The following is an 18,737-nucleotide window of genomic DNA, read 5'->3' on the forward strand; positions in this document are numbered from 1 at the left end:
AAAGCTACTTTATCTGCCTAGCTGTCTCTCCTGTGGTGGAATTTTACACACTTAACTAATGAGCATCCTGCTGTTCCATTCATTCCTATGCAAAGGAAACACAATGCAAAACTGGAGGCCATAATAAATGACATAGAATCACAGAATTGTAGAACAGGAAGGGACCATGAGGGTCATCTAGTACAACCCCCTGCAATGCAAGAATCTTTTTGCACACAACCCTGAGATTAAGAGTCTCATGCTCTCCTGACTGAGCTCTTGTTTGTGGGCTCAAAGCAATAACAGTGGATACGGATCAATGTTCATTCTGCATGTGGAACTAATGAGCAAACGCTGGACATTTTTGCTCCTATTTCAGTTGGGATTCTCAGGCTCATAATCCACCTTAGATTTTGTGATTGAGGTGAGCAGATTCTCCCCTTTCTGTTGTGCTGCTGTTCCCTGGCTTAGCTCTGCACCTTTCAAGGGATGCTGGTGGCACTGTGGTCTAAACCACTGAGCCTCTTGGGCTTGCCGATCAGAAGGTCGGCGGTTCGAATCCCCGCGATGGAGTGAGCTCCCGCTGCTCTGCTCCAACTCCTGCCAACCTAGCAGTTCGAAAGCACACCAGTGCAAGCAGATAAATAGGTACCACTGTGGCAGGAAGGTAAACAGTGTTTCTGTGCGCTCTGGCTTCTGTCACAGTGTCCCGTTGTGTCAGAAGCGGTGTAGTCATGCCAGCCACATGACTCGGAAAGCTGTCTGTGGGCAAACCCCAGCTCCCTCGGCCTGAAAGCAAGATGAGTGCCACAACCCCATAGTCACCTTTGACTGGACTTTACTGTCCAGGGGTCCTTTACCTTTACCTTTTACCTGCATCTTTGAACCTGCTCTTTGATTTAACCAGGGGATATTCTTTAAGTGCACATGTGCAGTTTGCTTTAGCTCTACACCTTCTTTCTCTCCCATGCAGGTCAACGACACAGGTAAGCACCTGGTGAAACTGCCCCAAAGAGGAGCCTGGTGTGATACAAGAAGGAGAGAGGACTTGATCTTACTGGAGATGTTCTGTCCCAGCTGCAAGTACCAGAAACCCAGTATGGCCAACATTTTATAGAAGGTTTGTCGGTGATCATAAGAAGATCAGAAGAGCCAGACTGGGTCAAGGACAGAGGTGGCCAGAGGATCAAAAAGCCCTGCTCCAAAGAAGGGGCAACGGCCTTTTAAAATTGCCTTCTGAGAGCTACAGAGAAAGTGAGATGGAGTCAGACATCGCCAAGGGACTGATTTGGCATTATCTGGCTGGGCTGGGCTGGCAGGAACACACCAAACCCCTGAAGGGGCAGAAAACACACCCTAAATAATCAGCATGACTCAGGTGCGAGGAGGGCATTTAACTAGATCGTCCTTTCAGATCTTGGTTGGATGTTTGTTTCTTATTTTAATTCTCAATCTGGAGGGGGGGGCAATGGGGAGGCTGCAGCACCAAACCCACAAACTTGGCTCCCAGTGGCATTTTCTCTTCCAACGTGATGGCAGCCATCTGCTTTCCTCCGCTGGGAGACTCGTGCCAGATTGACGAGCAAGACCGGGCACGCTCCAAATGGCATCGCCAATCCAGAACGTCCCGGCTTCTCTCGTTCCTGTATCCCGTCCAACAGAACGGATTCTTGAATCATCACAAAGTGGGGAGGAACTAAAAAAAAGCCAACCAGCTCAGCCCCTTCCTCCAAACACCAAACCGGGCTGTAATCGAAATTGAAACACACAGAACTGCTAGATTAGGCTGCAGGGCCTATCTTTCCCAACATCCTGTCCTCACAGTGGCCAACCAGATGCCTCAATGGGAAATCTCCAGGATTCGAACACAGCTCCCCACTCCTGTGGTTTTCGCCAACTGGTGTTTGGAAGCCTTTCTGCGTCTGACCACAGCGACACAGCATAGCCATCACAGCCGACAGCCATCAATGGTATAAATCCATTACAAATGGTCTGTGGTTATTTCACTGACATGTTGCACAAGACCCCCACAAAAACAATAAACCAGTCTGGAGGGCTCTAACACTTCCTTTTCCTAGCTTGAAAACTACTAACCAAGTTGGGGGCTGCACTCATGTCCAGCTTGTTGTGGCCTTCACAATGGGGCATCTGCTGAGCCACTGGGAGAACAGGATGGTGTATAGAATAGAATTAGAATTAGAATTTTATTATTACGGTCATTTTTGCAGGAGGCAGTGGAAGACAGGAGTGCCTGACGTGCTCTGGTGCATGGGGTCACGAAGAGTCGGACATGACTAAACGACTAAACAACAACAACATTACGGTCATAGACCAGTTCCGGCTCACTTAAAATATCAGGAAAATCATAAAACACAACAGGAATACATAACAGTATATATACTGTATATATGCTGGTATAACAGAGACCACTATGTAAGGATACCAGCTGAATAAATGACAGCCAGTTGCCACAAAAAATTGGCAAATTCCAAAAGTTCTTCGGAAGACAACTGACAAAGACTAGACTTCAGCAAAGCCAACTTTAGCCTTCTAACATGGAATATCGCAATCTGGTCTAAAAAGGCACCTGACCCGTCCTTTGGTAAATTCATCCAAGGTTATGACCGTATTTTTACAAGAGACATGGAGTACAAGCAAAATAGATGTCAATGGTTTTTCCTCGTTCTGCCTCTCAGGATCACCAAGAGTATAATAGAATCTTAGAACCAGAGAGTTGGAAGGGACCCTGAGGAACATCTAGTCCAACCCCCTGCAATGCAAGAATATGCAGCTGTCCCATATGGGAATCGAACCCGCAACCTTGGCATTATCAGTGCCATGCTCTAACAAATGAACTATGTATGTCTTGGCCTTTGGCCTGATAGGAACTTAAGAGGACCCTGCTGGATCAGGCCATAGGGAGCCCATCTCACCAAGCATCCTGTGGCCGGTCAGATACCCTTCTGGGAAACCCCCAAGCAGAATTGGAGCCAAGAGCCCTCTCCCCTCCTATGGCACAGGAAACAGTGATGGCCGTTGACTGGGATGGCTTGCAAAGAAGATCCATCAAATTCATGGCGGAGAAGAAGAGGGCTATCGATGGCTCTAGCAAGAATGGCTCTGCTCTGCCTCCACAGATGGAGGCAGCTTCTGGATCCTGGTTTCTGGGGACCACAGGAGGCAAGAGCTGCTCTTGTGCTGGGATCCTGCTTGCTGGTTTCTCATTGGGGTATCTGGTCCTACTCTGTGAGAACAGTAGACCGGACTAGATGGGCCTGATCCAACAGACTCTTCCTGTGTTCTTATGCTTGCATTGACCCCTGGCTGCAGCCCTCCTGGAGATGCGGCCAAAGGTTGACCCTGGAGCTTTTTGCATCCAAATAGGTCCTCTGTTGGTGACAGCAGCCACGAAATTAAAAGACGCCTGCTTCTTGGGAGAAAAGCAATGACAAACCTAGACAGCATCTTAAAAAGTAGAGATATCACCTTGCCAACAAAGGTCCGTATAGTTAAAGCTATGGTTTTCCCAGTAGTGATGTATGGAAGTGAGAGCTGGACCATCAAGAAGGCTGATCGCTGAAGAATTGAGGCTTTTGAATTATGGCGCTGGAGGAGACTCTTGAGAGTCCCATGGACTGCAAGAAGATCAAACCTCTCCATTCTGAAGGAAATCAGCCCTGAGTGCTCACTGGAAGGACAGATCCGGAAGCTGAGACTCCAATACTTTGGCCATCTCATGATAAGAGAAGACTCCCTGGAAAAGACCCTGATGTTGGGAAAGAGGAGAAGGGGATGACAGAGGACGAGATGGTTGGACAGTGTTCTTGAAGCTACCAGCATGAGTTTGACCAAACTGCGGGAGGCAGTGGAAGACAGGAGTTCCTGGCGTGCTCTGGTTCATGGGGTCACGAAGAGTCGGACACGACTAAATGACTAAACAACAAACAACAAGGTCCTCTGTTCCCTAAGCCACAACCTCTTCTCAGTGCTCAGGGCCATCTGAGCATCTCAGGCATGCCCATTAAGTCTTATACAATCTGAGAGCTGTCTCCACGCCAGCCCCAAATCTCTTGCAATGCTCTACAGTGGGGTGGAAGACTCTTAGATTGCGCACATGCCATCCTTGGGCCAGCGAGGGTGGGCTAGAGGAAGGACAGGAATCCTGTATCCCTTCCAGCAAACGCAAGGACCTCGGCCAGCAAATTCTTCCCGGCCTTAGAATTTGTACTCTCTCCAGGGTGAATATTTAGAGCCCTCAAGGGCAGAGAAAGGAGAAAATGGTTTGACATGTTGCCTGGAAATAACCCTTGGGAGCGCCTCCCTTCTCCTTGCACGCCCCCCTCCCTTGGGGACATCCATCCCTCCTGTAGCCAGAGGGAAGACTGCCACCTGCTGAAGAACAGAGTGAAACTCAGCTGCACTCTTGCCTAATCCCCTGTCCAAAAACCAACAGGCACCCAGCCTTCTCAAGCACATGAGATCACTTGCCAAGGGCATTTTGGCTCTCCGTGAACAGCATTGCCTCATCCGTGGAATAATGGGTGGTACAGACTTCCCCACACTGTTTGGCTTACAAACCTCTCCATTCCCCCCCCCCAAACACATACACACACACACACACACAAGGATAGGTTATTCTCTCTGACATAAGCTCATGTGTGAGTTGCCTGCAGCAAACACTCCTTTGCAGAGGTGGGACACCATCTCTTCTCAAACATGGAAAGTCCATATCACAGGTACTGTGCTTGTTCAGAGGGCCTCCTAACTGCCCCAAACTAGGCCTTAATCTACCATGGGGCATGTTGTACATTGTGACTGCAAGCTGGGTCTTGGGAGGTAGAGAAAGAACCCCAAAAATGATTCTAACCAGCTCCAAAGGACTTGTGTGATGACCAAATCTAAGTTTTGGGTTTCTCTCTTTTTCATATTTTCTCAGTCGTAAGTTCACTACTCTACACCAGTTGGCATTTTTTTTTTTTTAAAAAAAAAGCAAATTCAAAAGCACATTAGTAATAGTGTGTACAAAAGTTTTGCATAACTGCTATATGCACTTTTTGCAATGCAATTTCCCCTTATCTAATGCACTTTAAATGCTGCTTTCACTAATAGGTGCATTCATGTACACATTACTTGGCTGGAGAAGTGAACTGCAAAATTCAGAGAAGTGTGGATTTTGAAGGGTGGTTGTGCCTTGTTTCAGAAAGCGTGTAGTCTTGAACCCATCAGTGTTTTATACACTAACACCCCACAGTCGACGCCAAAAGAGGCAGACTCTTGTCCCAAGGAATATTCAGAGTGTCCATGGCCTATCTCAGTCTTAAACCCCCGGGGCAGGATAGAACCATCAGGTTACACCACTGCTGAAAGAGTTGCATTGCCTGCCAGCGAGTTCTGGGGCTAAAGACAAGGTGCTGGTAAAGGTAAAGGTAAAGGGACCCCTGACCGTTAGGTCCAGTCACGAATGACTCTGGGGTTGCGGCGCTCATCTGACTTTACTGGCCGAGGGAGCCGGCGTACAGCTTCCAGGTCATGTGGCCAGCATGACTAAGCCGCTTCTGGCAAACCAGAGCAGCACACGGAAACGCCATTTACCTTCCCACCGGAGCGGTACCTATTTATCTATTTGCACCTTGACGTGCTTTTGAACTGCTAGGTTACCAGTATCCAAAGCCCTATAGATACCTTGGGAACCAGAATACCTAAACTAAGAAGAGCCTTCTGGATTAGAAGAAAGAGGGACCATCTCGTCTGGCATCCTGTTCTCACATTGGCCAACCTGATGCCTCAATGGGAAATCCACAAGCAGGATTCGAACACAGCTCTCCCATTCTCTGATTTCCAGCAACGGATATTCAGAAGCATTGCTGCCTCCGATTGTGCAAGCAGAGCAGAGCCACCCTGGCTAGTACATTGATAGCTTAATCCTTCATGAATTTGTCTAATGCATGTAGAGCAGGGGTGGTCAAATTCCAACAGACTGCGATCTACTCACAGACTTAAAAACTGGCAGTGATCTACCCATTTTGGGGGGGTTCAGGAGCTTTTTTTAGGAAGGAAAGCCTGCTATGGGGGAAGAAGAGGAAGAAGAAGTGTTTGGATTTGATATCCCGCCTTTCACTCCCTTTAAGGAGTCTCAAAGCGGCTCACAATCTCCTTTCCCTTCCTCCCCACAACAAACACTCTGTGAGGTGAGTGGGGCTGAGAGACCTCAGAGAAGTGTGACTAGCCCAAGGTCACCCAGCAGCTGCAGGTGGAGGAGCGGAGACGCGAACCCGGTTCACCAGATTATGAGTCCACCGCTCTTAACCACTACACCACACTGGGGGTTCACGTAAAAGTTGTTGAGCTTCTTTAGGGAAGAGGAAAGCGACGTTGAGCTTTTTTTTTAGGAAGGAAAGCCCTGTTTTTGGTGGTTCAGGTCATTTTAGTTGAGCTTTTTTTAGGGGAGCCAAAGTTTTTTTACAGTAGCTTCTTTGGGGGGAGCCACTGATCTACCGGTGATCTACCACAGACATCCATTGTTCTACTGATAGATCACAATCTACCTGTTGGACGAACATGGGTTTGAGACCCACTGTGAGCAAAAAGATTCCTGCATTGCAGGGGCTTGGGCTAGGAGACCCTCATGGCCCCTTCCATCAGTTCTATGATTCTATGATTTTCCTTCTTTTCCAGAAGCCCTGCCTCTAAACAATCTCCAGGTGCTGGGCAGATCTGCAAACCACTCTCCCTTTGGAACCCATTTCCAGGTATGGGAGAGTCACTGCAAGGTCACTTGTGAGATGTGGCCAAATGTTTGAATAAGTTAATCTCTGCAGCATTCAGCGCTCTGCAGGTGTGCCAAGCTGACTGCTTCTGTTTCCATTATGTGAACAGGATGCCTTCTTCCCCTCTTACCTTAGCACAACACAGCCACAACAACCCCACCAGCTTGGCCTCGCCACTTGGAAACCAAGTTTGGGCACGTCCCGAGGAGAGTCAGTAAGAGGAGCCCGACTTTGGCATGCGGTGGGCAGAGCAATTTGGGAACAGTGACCTCAAGCCAAATCTCTCTCTCCCTCCCCTCCTTTCCACCAGCCCAAGGAAGCGAGAGATGGCTGGCATCGGGAGGGCGATTTTGCACAGCACTTGGGAAACGTAGCTTAACTGGAACCCGCAGCCCAAATGGCCAGGAGTTTCAGGCTCCCCTTTGCTGTGTTAAACTGGAAGATCCTTGGGGCAGGGAATCAATCTTCTGGGAGCATGTTAATCTGTAAAGTGCAGCACCTGGTAACTACTTTCCGGAAAGAGCATTATTTATATGCTTGCATTTTTGTTTGGTAAGCTGTTTCAAGCAACTTGTTTCTAGAAGGGGAAAGTTTATTCGTAAACAGATATGAATATATTAATGTCCACCAACAATTCTGGAATACTAAAACCAGAACTTTCTCCTAGCACATGAACCTGATTCTGCCTATTTCTTGGGGAGAGGCTACATTCCACATTGCACTATTATCAAACTATTATTATTATTATTTCAGTTGTACCTTGGAAGTCGAACAGAATCCATTCTGGAAGTCCGTCTGACTTCCAAACATTTGAAAACCAAATCACAGCTTCTGACTGGCCGCAGAAAGCTCCTGCAGCCAATCAGAAGCTGCGGAAACCTCGTCGGACGTTCAGCTTCCAAAACTAGTTTGCAAACTGGAGCAGTCACTTCCGACGTTCGGGAGCCAAAACTAAGGTATGAGACTGTATTATTATTACAACTTGTCATGTGCTTTGGATAGCTCAGTTGGTTAGATAACACCAAGGTTGCAGGTTTGATCCCCGTATGGGAAAGCTGCATATTACCTAATGACGACTAAGTGACTTACATTTAAAATGTAAGACCCTAATAAGAGCCTGCTAGGTCAGGCCAGGGGCCCCTCTAGTCCAGCACCCTGTTCTCTCAGCACCCAACCAGATGCCTGCAGGAAACCCCCTAGCAGGATTTGAACACAAGAGCCCTCTCCCATCCTGGGGCTTCCAGGAAATGGTAGTCCTCTCCTCCATCAATTTGTCCAATCCTCTCTTAAAGCCCTCCAAGTAGCACTCCCCAGGCAGGAGGGTAAAAGCAGAGTCTTGTTTGTGCACTTGAAGATGTGTTGTGTCCCCCTGAAGAGTGCAGAGACTTGCTCAAAACTGGGCATCTTCTGCGAGAGAGGATTGCCCCGAGATGCACACAGCAAAACGAAGCTTGGCATTTTTAAAACAAACAGGAAAGGAAGGGCCTTTTCAAACTGGGAAATGAAAAGAGCAGCCTGCAAAAATCACAAGGCGTTGGGTGTTGGAAGCGAAGGTAAGGAGCCTCTTCCACGACTGGAATGTGTGCTGTGTTCAAACTTGTCTGTGCCATTCATACGCAGCCATTCATAAGAACCTCGGCAATTATTTTCTTAAGGACCGTGTGTTATGATGAAGATTATCTTTTTAATATATATTTTAAAAGCAAACCTCGTGATGCCTGGAACGGTGTATAATTACCGCATAACCCTAAACCCAGAAAACGTTGGGAGTGGAGCCTAGGAGAGTCTGCGCCACCAAAGTCTCCCTCCTCTTTTGCCAGGTCCATTTGCTTCGCCCACCGCTGAGTCTCCTTCACTGGGACAGGGGAGTTTTGCCAGCTGCGTAGTCTCTCCAGAGGGATCCTTTAACAATGGAGCCAGAGGAGGCTCAGGGAAGGGCCACCAAAATGACTGAAGGGATGGAGAAACTCCCCACCAAGAGCTACACCAAGGCTACAACATTTGGGGCTTTTCTGTTTAGAGAAAAGGCCGGGCAGAGGAGACATGCCATGGGCATCCAATGAAGAAGGATGCTGGAAGATTTAGGAAAGATAAAAGGAAGTACTTCATAGAATCATAGCGGTTGGAGGATGGATGGCGGCTAACAGATTGAGGTTGAATCCTGACAAGACAGAAGTACTGTTTTGGGGGGACAGGAAGCGCACAGATGTGGGGGACTCCCTGGTCCTGAATGGAGTAACTGTGCCCCTGAAGGACCAGGTGCGCAGCCTGGGAGTCATTCTGGACTCACAGCTGTCCATGAAGGCGGAAGTCAATTCTGTGTCCAGGGCAGCTGTCTCCCAGCTCCATCTGGTATGCAGGCTGAGACTCTCCCTGCCCACAGACTGTCTTGCCAGAGTGGCGCATGCTCTGGTTATCTCACTTGGACTACTGCAATGCGCTCTACGTGGGGCTACCTTTGAAGGTGACCCGGAAACTACAACTAATCCAGAACGCGGCAGCTAGACTGGTGACTGGGAGCGGCTGCTGAGACCACATAACAGTGGTCCTGAAAGACCTACATTGGCTCCCAGTACATTTCTGAGCACAATTCAAAGTGTTGGTGCTGACCTTGAAAGCCCTAAATGACCTTGGCCCAGTAGACCTGAAGGAGCATCTCCACCCCCATCATTCAGCCCGGACACTGAGGTCCAGCTCCGAGGGCCTTCTGGCGGTTCCCTCCCTGCGAGAAGCCAAGTTACAGGGAACCAGGCAGAGGGCCTTCTCGGTGGTGGCACCTTCCCTGTGGAACGACCTCCCACCAGATGTCAAAGAAAACAACAACTACCAGACTTTTAGAAGACATCGGAAGGCAGCCCTGTTTAGGGAAGCTTTTAATGTTTAATAGGTTATTGTATTTTAGTGTTTTGTTGGAAGCCGCCCAGAAGTAGCTGGGGAAACCCAGCCAGATGGGTGGGATATAAATAATAAATTGTTGTTGTTGTTGTTGTTGTTGTTGTTGTTGTTGTTGTTGTTGTTGTTATTTTAGAATCATAGAGTTGGAAGGGACCCCCAAGGGTCATCCATTCCAACCCCCTAAAAAGCAGGAATTTCAGCTAAAGCATCCATGGCAGGATGCTTAACCTCTGCTTAAGCCTCCAAGGAAGGAGAGTCCACAAAGTGATGCTTTAGTTGAGATCCCTGCACTGCAGCGGGTTGGACTGGATGACCTCGGGGGTCCCTTCCAACTTTACAATTCTGTGATTCCATGAACATGCAGGCTCCATTTCAGCAGGACATATCAAAAGCAGGTTGCAGCCATCACAACCTTCTCTCCCCTCCCCCAAATTATCACATGTGCCTCACCTGTCCAAGGACTTCTCAGGAAAGGTGAAAGGGCCCAGGCAGATCCGGTTGATGTAGCTCAGGGGGACTCTCTGCAGCTCCAAGCACTTGAGCATGATGAAGTCGTATTTGCAGACCAGGAGGGCGGAGTCTGTGATGACCACGACACGCTCCTTCTCGTTGTTCCAGTGGTCTATCCTGGAGCAGAGCAAGGAAAGGAGACCCAGCATAGTTCATTTATTTAATAAAGTTTATATACCTCTAGAACAGAGGAGAAAACCTCAAAGCAGTTTGCAAAACAAGATAATGCAATATTTTTTTTAAAATGCCACCATGTTTGAAAATGTACAGAAAATTAGAACCGCAATAGAACAGGTGAAAACAAATTAAAACTCCCGCAAACTTTCTCAATCTGGGTAGGCTTGCCCAAATAAGAATGTCTTCAGCGGGTCCAAAAAGCATGCAATGAAGGTGCAAAGAAGGTGTCAATAAGCAGGGAGTTCCAAAGTGTTGCAAAAGTGCCAATTCTATCACTCCAGGTGCTCAGGTGGGAGCATATGGGGTAAGGCGATCTCACAGGTAAACTGGTCCCAAGTTGTTAAGGGTTTCATATACTAATAGTAACACCTTGGTTTTTTGTTTTTGTTTTAAAAGCTTTATTGATTTTTTAAAAAAACAGACAAAAGTTTGTCCGGAGAAATAAAATAGGTAATAAGTGTTACATCCAATCACAATAAATTCTTCTTTTTTCTATAATGACTTCCCGTCACCACATCATGCATATACTATTTATCTCGTCCATTTTGTTGTTGTTGTTGTTTAGTTGTTTAGTCGTGTCCGCCTCTTTGTGACCCCCTGGACCAGAGCACGCCAGGCACTCCTGTCTTCCACTGCCTCCCGCAGTTTGGTCAGACTCATGCTGGTCGCTTCGAGAACACTGTTCCACCATCTCGTCCTCTGTCGTCCCCTTCTCCTTGTGCCCTCCATCTTCCCAACATCAGGGTCTTTTCCAGGGAGTCTTCTCTTCTCATGAGGTGGCCAAAGTCTTGGAGCCTCAGCTTCAGGATCTGTCCTTCCAGTGAGCACTCAGGGCTGATTTCCTTCAGAAGTGAGAGGTTTGATCTTCTTGCAGTCCATGGGACTCTCAAGAGTCTCCTCCAGCACCAGAATTCAAAAGCATCCATTCTTCGGCGATCAGCCTTCTTTATGGTCCATCTTTCACTTCCATACATCACTACTGGGAAAACCATAGCTTTAACTATACGGACCTTTGTTGGCAAGGTGATGTCTCTGCTTTTTAAGATGCTGTCTAGGTTTGTCATTGCTTTCCTCCCAAGAAGCAGGCGTCTTTTAATTTTGTGGCTGCTGTCACCATCTGCAGTGATCATGGAGCCCAAGAAAGTAAAATCTCTCACTGCCTCCATTTCTTCCCCTTCTATTTGCCAGGAGGTGATGGGATCAGTGGCCACGATCTTAGTTTTTTTGATGCTGAGCTTCAGACCATATTTTGCGCTCTCCTCTTTCACCCTCATTCAAAGGTTCTTTAATTCCTCCTCACTTTCTGCCATCAAGGTTGTGTCATCTGCATATCTGAGGTTGTTGATATTTCTCCCGGCAATCTTAATTCCGCCTTGGGATTCATCCAGTCCAGCCTTTTGCATGATGAATTCTGCATATAAGCAGGGAGACAATATACAGCCTTGTCGTACTCCTTTCCCAATTTTGAACCAATCAGTTGTTCCATATACCTTTGTTAATTTTCATTACTAAATTATTACCGTATTTTTCGCTCTATAACACGCACCAGACCATAACTCACCTAGTTTTTGGAGGAGGAAAACAAGAAAAAAAAATTCTGAATCCCAGAAGCCAGAACAGCAAGAGGGATCACTGTGCAGCGAAAGCAGCAACCCCTCTTGCTGTTCTGGCTTCTGGGATAGCTGCGCAGCCTGCATTCGCTCCATAAGACTCACACACATTTCCCCTTACTTTTTAGGAGGGAAAAAGTGAGTCTTATAGAGCAAAAAATACAGTATTTTATAAATGTCCACAAAATCACAGAAGCCTGCCATTGACGTCATATTACTACAGTATTCCTTAAGGTATTTTTTTGTACATGTCCCATTTTTTAATAAATGTTTGATCACTATGACCTCTCAGTTTCCCTTCACTTTTGCCAATTCGACATATTCTAGCAGTTTCTAATCATAACACCTTGATCTCGGGCCAGCAGCAGATCTCTGAGCCCAAGTGTTGCACGCTGGCAAGGCCTCCTTCCTGTCAGCAATTGCGCTGCAGCATTCTGCACTGACTACAGCTTCTGGATCAATCCCAAGGGAAGCCACAAATGGAGAGCATTGCAGCAATCCGGTAACCAATGCGGAAACTACGGTAGCCAGGCTCTCTCGGTCCAGGAATGGCCCTAGCTGTCAACACAGTCCCGGTTAAACTTTGGCAGACCGAAGGAAGGAATGAGCTGTTAACACAGAATTGGCAAAATTGGCAAAAAATGTATAAAAACGAAAAGCGTGTTCGAGATGTGAAACAGAAGGTACGTTCTATCATATGTGGTGAGATTGTAAGAAGGTAAAATCTTACTGGGAAATGATATACAATGAATTGAAGAAAATGATTAAAATAACTTTTGTAAAAAAAACCAGAATCCTTTTTATTAGGTATTTTAGGTCGAGACATACCAAAATAAATGAGGACTTTATTTATGTATGCCACTACAGCAACAAGAATGTTGATGGCACAAAACTGGAAGACTGGAGAAATACCAACTAAAGAACAGTGGCAAGAGAAGTTGATGAACTATGCAGAACTGGCAAAAATGACAGACAAAGAGAAAAAGACAACAGTGACTTTGAAAAAGAATGGGAACCATTCATATAATATTTGCAGAAACAAAGAAAGGCAATAGACTTGATGGCAGGATTTAAATAAACATCCACATTCTTAGCATCAGAAAATGTTTGGAAGATAGCGAAATAAGATGATGTATTTAATTTTATTTTTATGTTTTTAAGGTTTGATGTTCTGTTATTAATAACTTTTTCTGTTGAGAGATAGCAAAATGGGTGAAAATATAAAAAAACCAGAAACGCAAGTTGGGGGAAGTGTTGGAGGGGAGGGAGGGAGGAATCTATAGGAAACGTTAAGAATTTGAGATGTATGTAATGAACGAAAATGAAAAATGAATATATATATTTTAAAGAGCTGTTAATACAGAATCACTGAATTGTTGAGTGGGGAGGGACCCTTCGAGGGTCATCTAGTCCAACCCACTGCAACACATGCGAAACGGGGGTCTCAGAACAGCAGCATTCAGGTTTGTGTGTTGTTTGGGGGAGTCTGAGTTGGGAAAGCTTATGCAAAAAGAGGAGGCAAACTGAATTTCCTTCCCCCTCCTTGGTTGCGCCAGGCTGGCAAATGGTGCCTTCCGGGCTCTGCGAAAACCATCTCCTCTTGCAAAATCTTTTTAATTTGTTTTTTTTTTTAATAAGATTTTTATTAAGATTTTTACATTACAAAAAATAAAAACAAACAGAAAAAGAGAAAAATAATAATCTTTCCATCACATTATTTTTCATTTACTTGTTTCTTGGACCTCCTCATACCTCTCTTTTTTGTATTCCAGTTCAATTTATTAGCTCAGCAATTTGTTTCCCTCTTTATTCTACCCAAATCTTCCAATCTTCTTCCACTGACTCTTCCCCCTGATCTCGGATCCTGCCGGTCATTTCCGCCAATTCCATATAGTCCATCATCTTCATCTGCCATTCTCCCAAAGTGGGTAGATCTTGTGTCTTCCAATATTTTGCAATAAGTATTCTTGCTGCTGTTGTGGCATACATAAAGAAAGTTCTATCCTTCTTTAACACCGATTGGTCAGCTATGCCCAGGAGAAAGGCCTCTGGTTTCTTCAAGAAGGTATATTTAAATACCTTTTTCAATTCATTATATATCGTCTCCCAGAAAGCCTTAATCCTTGGGCACGTCCACCAAAGGTGAAAGGATGTGCCTTCATTTTCTTTACATTTCCAACATTTATTATCGGGCAAATGATAAATTTTCGCAAGCTTGACCAGGCAAAATCTTTTTAATTTGATATAGAGGAAGAGATCCTTCATTCTGCATAATTAGCATTATCAGAAACAAATTTGGCAATTTGTGTCAGGAGTTCTGAGTTCCAACGCGATTTGCCATTGGGGATTTCTAAGCAGAGGTTGGGTGATTATTCAATAAGAAATGCAAAATAAGCAATTATTCATTCTTTTACTAATACTTGGTTTGCGCATCTATTTGTGATTAAATTTGACAAGACCTCCGATCTTCCCCTTGTGTTCCCGAATTAAGTTCCTTAAATACACGCTTAAACTTTACTTGCTCTATGTTATTTGACTTACTATAAATTTAATTTTACAAAATTATCCTACTTACACACCGAAGCTCAATCAAGACCTGCCAACGGATGGATCTTTTGACCGTGTTCTTTTGCATATACTCTGTATATATCCCACTCTCTGATAAATTTTTCATTCCAAACTGAAACACAATCTCCGTGCTGGATAACCAATTATCCCCCCTGGATGTTTTTTTAAACCACAACATTCCTGTTTGGACAAACTACAAAGATGCTCAGAAAATTGGTGTGAATTTTAATCTATTTTAGCATTTTCCATTTTTTGTATATTTTAAAGTATTGTTGCCAATTTTTCTTGATTTCCTTGTTTTGTCTTTGAAGTTGGTGTCTTTCCTCTTTACAATCAAGAAGTGTGTCAATTTTGTGAAATAAATAAAATAAACGATATACTGTATGCGAGAATTCAGGCTTCACCCACCAGGGGGCAGAATTGAAACTGCAAAAAAGCAAATCCTGGTCAAATGATTCACCAGGTATCTATACCATATACGGTTCTTTTTATAGCTCTTTATAGGCAACTGTTTGCGATTTGCATGGCTTATAATTACATGGTCTCCAGAGAAAACAACATCTGCCAAGGTGTTCCTTCCAATCGCCATGCGTTGCCTTGAGGGACGGGTTGCTGCTCAGCGGCAACGGAGAAATTGTAATTAAAGCAGCAACTTTGAGGACTTTTGCAGAAAGCGTCAGGAGATTTTTAAAGTCAGGAGGGATTGCTATTATTTATATATACAGCCCTGTCAGTTTGCATAGCTCTCTCCATAGCAACAGAAAAAATATCCACTATAATCTAAAAGAAAAATAGGTAATGGTGTGCAGGGGAAGATGTCCGGGGGGGGGGGAAGGGGGGTGTTCGAAATGGTTGCAAAGCATGAGGAAATCAATGCAGTGACCCCACAGGTCTTATAGCTTACAGACAGGTCTCTGCCCCAACCAGCTTACAAACGGTGTTTGTAGATTGGGAAGGGCTCAGTGGGAGTGCAATTTTGGGGGCGAGTGGAAAATTCTCTACCCGCCTGATTTTCAGGAGGCAAAATTGGGGGTGCCATTTTGCGGACTATTTCTGCAGCGGCGGCGGCAGGAGGAGAAGATTCTGGAAGTGTTAGAAAATGGAAGAAGGGAATTCTACACAGAATTCTCTTCTGAAAACCTTTGGCTGAAAGAAATAAGATTGTTAGTCTCCTAGAAGCATAAGAAGACACCTAGGTTGGTAGTCCTAGGGGATTTAACCTAGTGATATTATTATTATTATTATTATTATTATTATTATTATTATTATTATTATATTCATGCCAACATGACCTTGCAAGGGGCCGCTCGGGACTTCGTAGAAAGCATGGCCTCCATGGGGGTTTCCCTGAATAGGTTTGGCCCAACTCATAGTCATGGACACGCCTTAGACCTGGTGTTCACCTCTAGTGACGTGGGTGATGTGACACTAAGTAAAAGCAAAACAAAAGAAGTGCCGTGGTCAGATCACTTCCTGGTGCAACTGGACTTCTCCGCGACCCTTCCCCTCTGCAGGGAGGTGGGTCCGACTCAGATGGCCAGCTCCTGCCACTTAATGTATCCAAATGGTTTCCAGAGATTAGAAGGGTTGCTTTATCCCATGTTGATGGCCTTTCAGCTGTTTCCCTGGTGGCCCGCTGGAATGCGAAGTTAACCAGGGCTACCGACTGTCTGGGTCCGAAGCGCCCTCTCTGATTGCATGGAGCCCAGACAGCTCCATGGTTTCCTGGGAGCTGAGAGCGATTGCTGAGATGGCTAGAGCGCCGGTGGTGGAAAACTCATTTTGAATTGGACCGGATACGGATTAGAGCTCAACGTTGAGCCTACCAAGTGGCGGTAGCGACGGCGAAGAAGACCTTCACCGCCTCTATTGCATCTGCAGAAAACAGTACAGTGGTACCTCGGGTTAAGTACTTAATTCGTTCTGGAGGTCCATTCTTAACCTGAAACTGTTCTTAACCTGAAGCACCACTTTAGCTAATGGGGCCTCCTGCTGCTGCCGCACCACCAGAGCATGATTTCTGTTCTCATCCTGAAGCAAAGTTCTTAACCCGAGGTACTATTTGTGGGTTCGCAGAGTCTGTAACCTGAAGCATACGTAACCTGAAGCGTATGTAACCCGAGGTACCACTGTACCAAGAGACTCTTTCGGGGGGTAGTATCTAACATAATAACCTTTGCCATTGGAGTCTCGTGATCACCTCAAGATCTCCTGTAACGATTTTGCAAAGTTTTTTGCAAATAAAATTGCTCAAATTCAGAAGGAGGTAGACTTCGCCCCGTTAGCAGGACCGGGATGGGGGAATGTCAGAGCGCTGTCTAATCAGGCTGTCTAATCAATTTCAACCTGTTACCTTCCTTTTCCCTCCCCATCCCTTTCCCTTTGTGTGTTGTGTCCCTTTGGATCAGGGGCCGGCAAACCTTTTGAGCAGGGGGCCGGTCCACTGTCCCTCAGACCTTGTGGGGGGCCAGAGTACCAGCATCTGCTGGTAATCACATTCCTTCATGAGGTGGGCTCCAGCGCAATTGGTGTCAAAGAAGGACAGAACTTTCTTTATGTATGCAACAACAGCAGCAAGAATTCTCATCGCAAAGTATTGGAAGACACAAGATTTACCCACCTTGGAAGAATGGCAGATGAAAGTGATAGACTAAATGGAATTGGCGGAAATGACTGGCAGAATCCGAGACCAGGGAGAAGAGTTGGTGGAAGAAGATTGGAAGAAGTTTAAAGACTATTTGCAGAAACATTGTAAAATTAATGAATGCTAAAATGATGTTGGATTGAAATGAAGTGGCTTTAGCAATAAGGTTAAAAAGAATATGTAAAAATGGACTGATAATTAGATGAAAATATAAAGTTATAATATGTTAAGATATAGAATTAAGATAAATACAAAGAGGGAAAGGATTTGCTGAATTAACTATGTGAATTGGAATACAAAAAAGGGAGGTGTGAGGAGGTCAGGAAACAAGTAATTGAAATATAAGATACGAAAAGATTGATTTGTTTTTTTAATTGTTTTTTATTTCTTCATGTATTTTGTATTTTTCTTTGCATTTTTGTGTCTTTTTTCTTTTTCTTTTTCTTTTTCTTTTCTTATTCTGTAATTCTCTTTTGTCTGTAAAATTTCAATTTTTTTTTTTTTTTAAAGGAAGCCACCCAGAGTGGCTGGGGAAACCCAGCCAGATGAGTGGTGGTACAAATAATAAATTATTATTATTATTATTATTATTATTATTATTATTAAGGGATGAGGCAATGCTGCAGTGCCTGAGAGGGAGGGGGGGAAATGGCAGCGTTGGAAAAAAATGGCGGCTGGAAAAAAAAAGAGAAAAAAAAGAACAGAACCCTATTCCTCACACTGATCCACGGGCCAGATCCTGAAGGCAATTGGGCCGGATTCGGCCCACGGACCTTAGTTTGCCGACCCTTGTTTTAGATTGCAAGCTTGCAGGCAGAGACTGTCGTGTTTTGATTGCACATAAGCCGCTCTGGAAGCTTTTTCGGCTGAAGAACGGGGCACAGACACTTCAAATAAATAAAAATAAGTAAGGAAGAGTGGCTTACTCAGCCAGAAGCCAGAAGCTGTGGGCCGTTTCACCCATGTTCGCTGTCACATGGGCCCTGAGGTCGTCCATGGCTTGGTCAAAGGCTCCAGGCTGAAGAACAAAACGAGAGAGGAGATCACAGGAGAGAAGGAACAGAGGGAAATCATGCGCAGGGAAATAGCAGGCATTGCCAGGTCTTTGTGCACCGTCATAACCATTGCAGAAGAAGCACTGAACATTAAGAAGCGTTGAGCATTGTCGAAGAAGCAATGAAACTCCAACTGAGGGCATGTCCCAGGGTGGGTTACAACCATTGCAAGTTAAAAAACAAAACAGATCAGTATAGTCCATGCTGACTCACTATAAGGCAGCTTCCTATCTTCCTGGCTGAAAAAATATTCCTCATCCCTGTCTTAAGGTAAAGGTAAAGGGACCCCTGACCATAAGGTCCAGTTGTGGCCGATTCTGGGGTTGCGGCGCTCATCTCGCTTTATTGGCCGAGGGAGCCGGCGTACAGCTTTCGGGTCATGTGGCCAGCATGACTAAGCCGCTTCTGGCGAACCAGAGCAGCGCACAGAAACGCCATTTACCTTCCCACTGGAGTGGTACCTATTTATCTACTTGCACTTTGACATGCTTTCGAACTGCTAGGTTGGCAGGAGCAGGGACCGAGCAACGGG

General features: G+C 45.4%; 1 protein-coding gene and 1 long non-coding RNA gene across 3 annotated transcripts in view; both read right to left on the reverse strand.

The window, feature by feature from the left end:
- LOC310762298 overlaps window positions 1–18,737 on the reverse strand; it is a 116,434-nt gene that overhangs the window by 20,332 nt on the left and 77,365 nt on the right. The window lies entirely within an intron of this gene.
- Window positions 1–18,737, reverse strand: part of TPRG1 (tumor protein p63 regulated 1) — a 58,733-nt gene that overhangs the window by 18,377 nt on the left and 21,619 nt on the right. For both annotated transcript variants that reach the window (XM_083612979.1, XM_083612978.1), the window contains exons 3-4: window positions 18,077–18,168; window positions 10,092–10,268 (exon numbers count right to left, since the gene is read on the reverse strand). In XM_083612979.1, the coding sequence (XP_083469105.1) occupies window positions 10,092–10,268; window positions 18,077–18,168 (269 nt within the window). The remainder of the gene's footprint in view (window positions 1–10,091; window positions 10,269–18,076; window positions 18,169–18,737) is intronic.

The sequence above is a fragment of the Podarcis filfolensis genome (assembly GCF_964270895.1).
Source record: "Podarcis filfolensis genome assembly, chromosome: 5".
Classification (NCBI taxonomy): Eukaryota; Metazoa; Chordata; class Lepidosauria; order Squamata; family Lacertidae; genus Podarcis; species Podarcis filfolensis.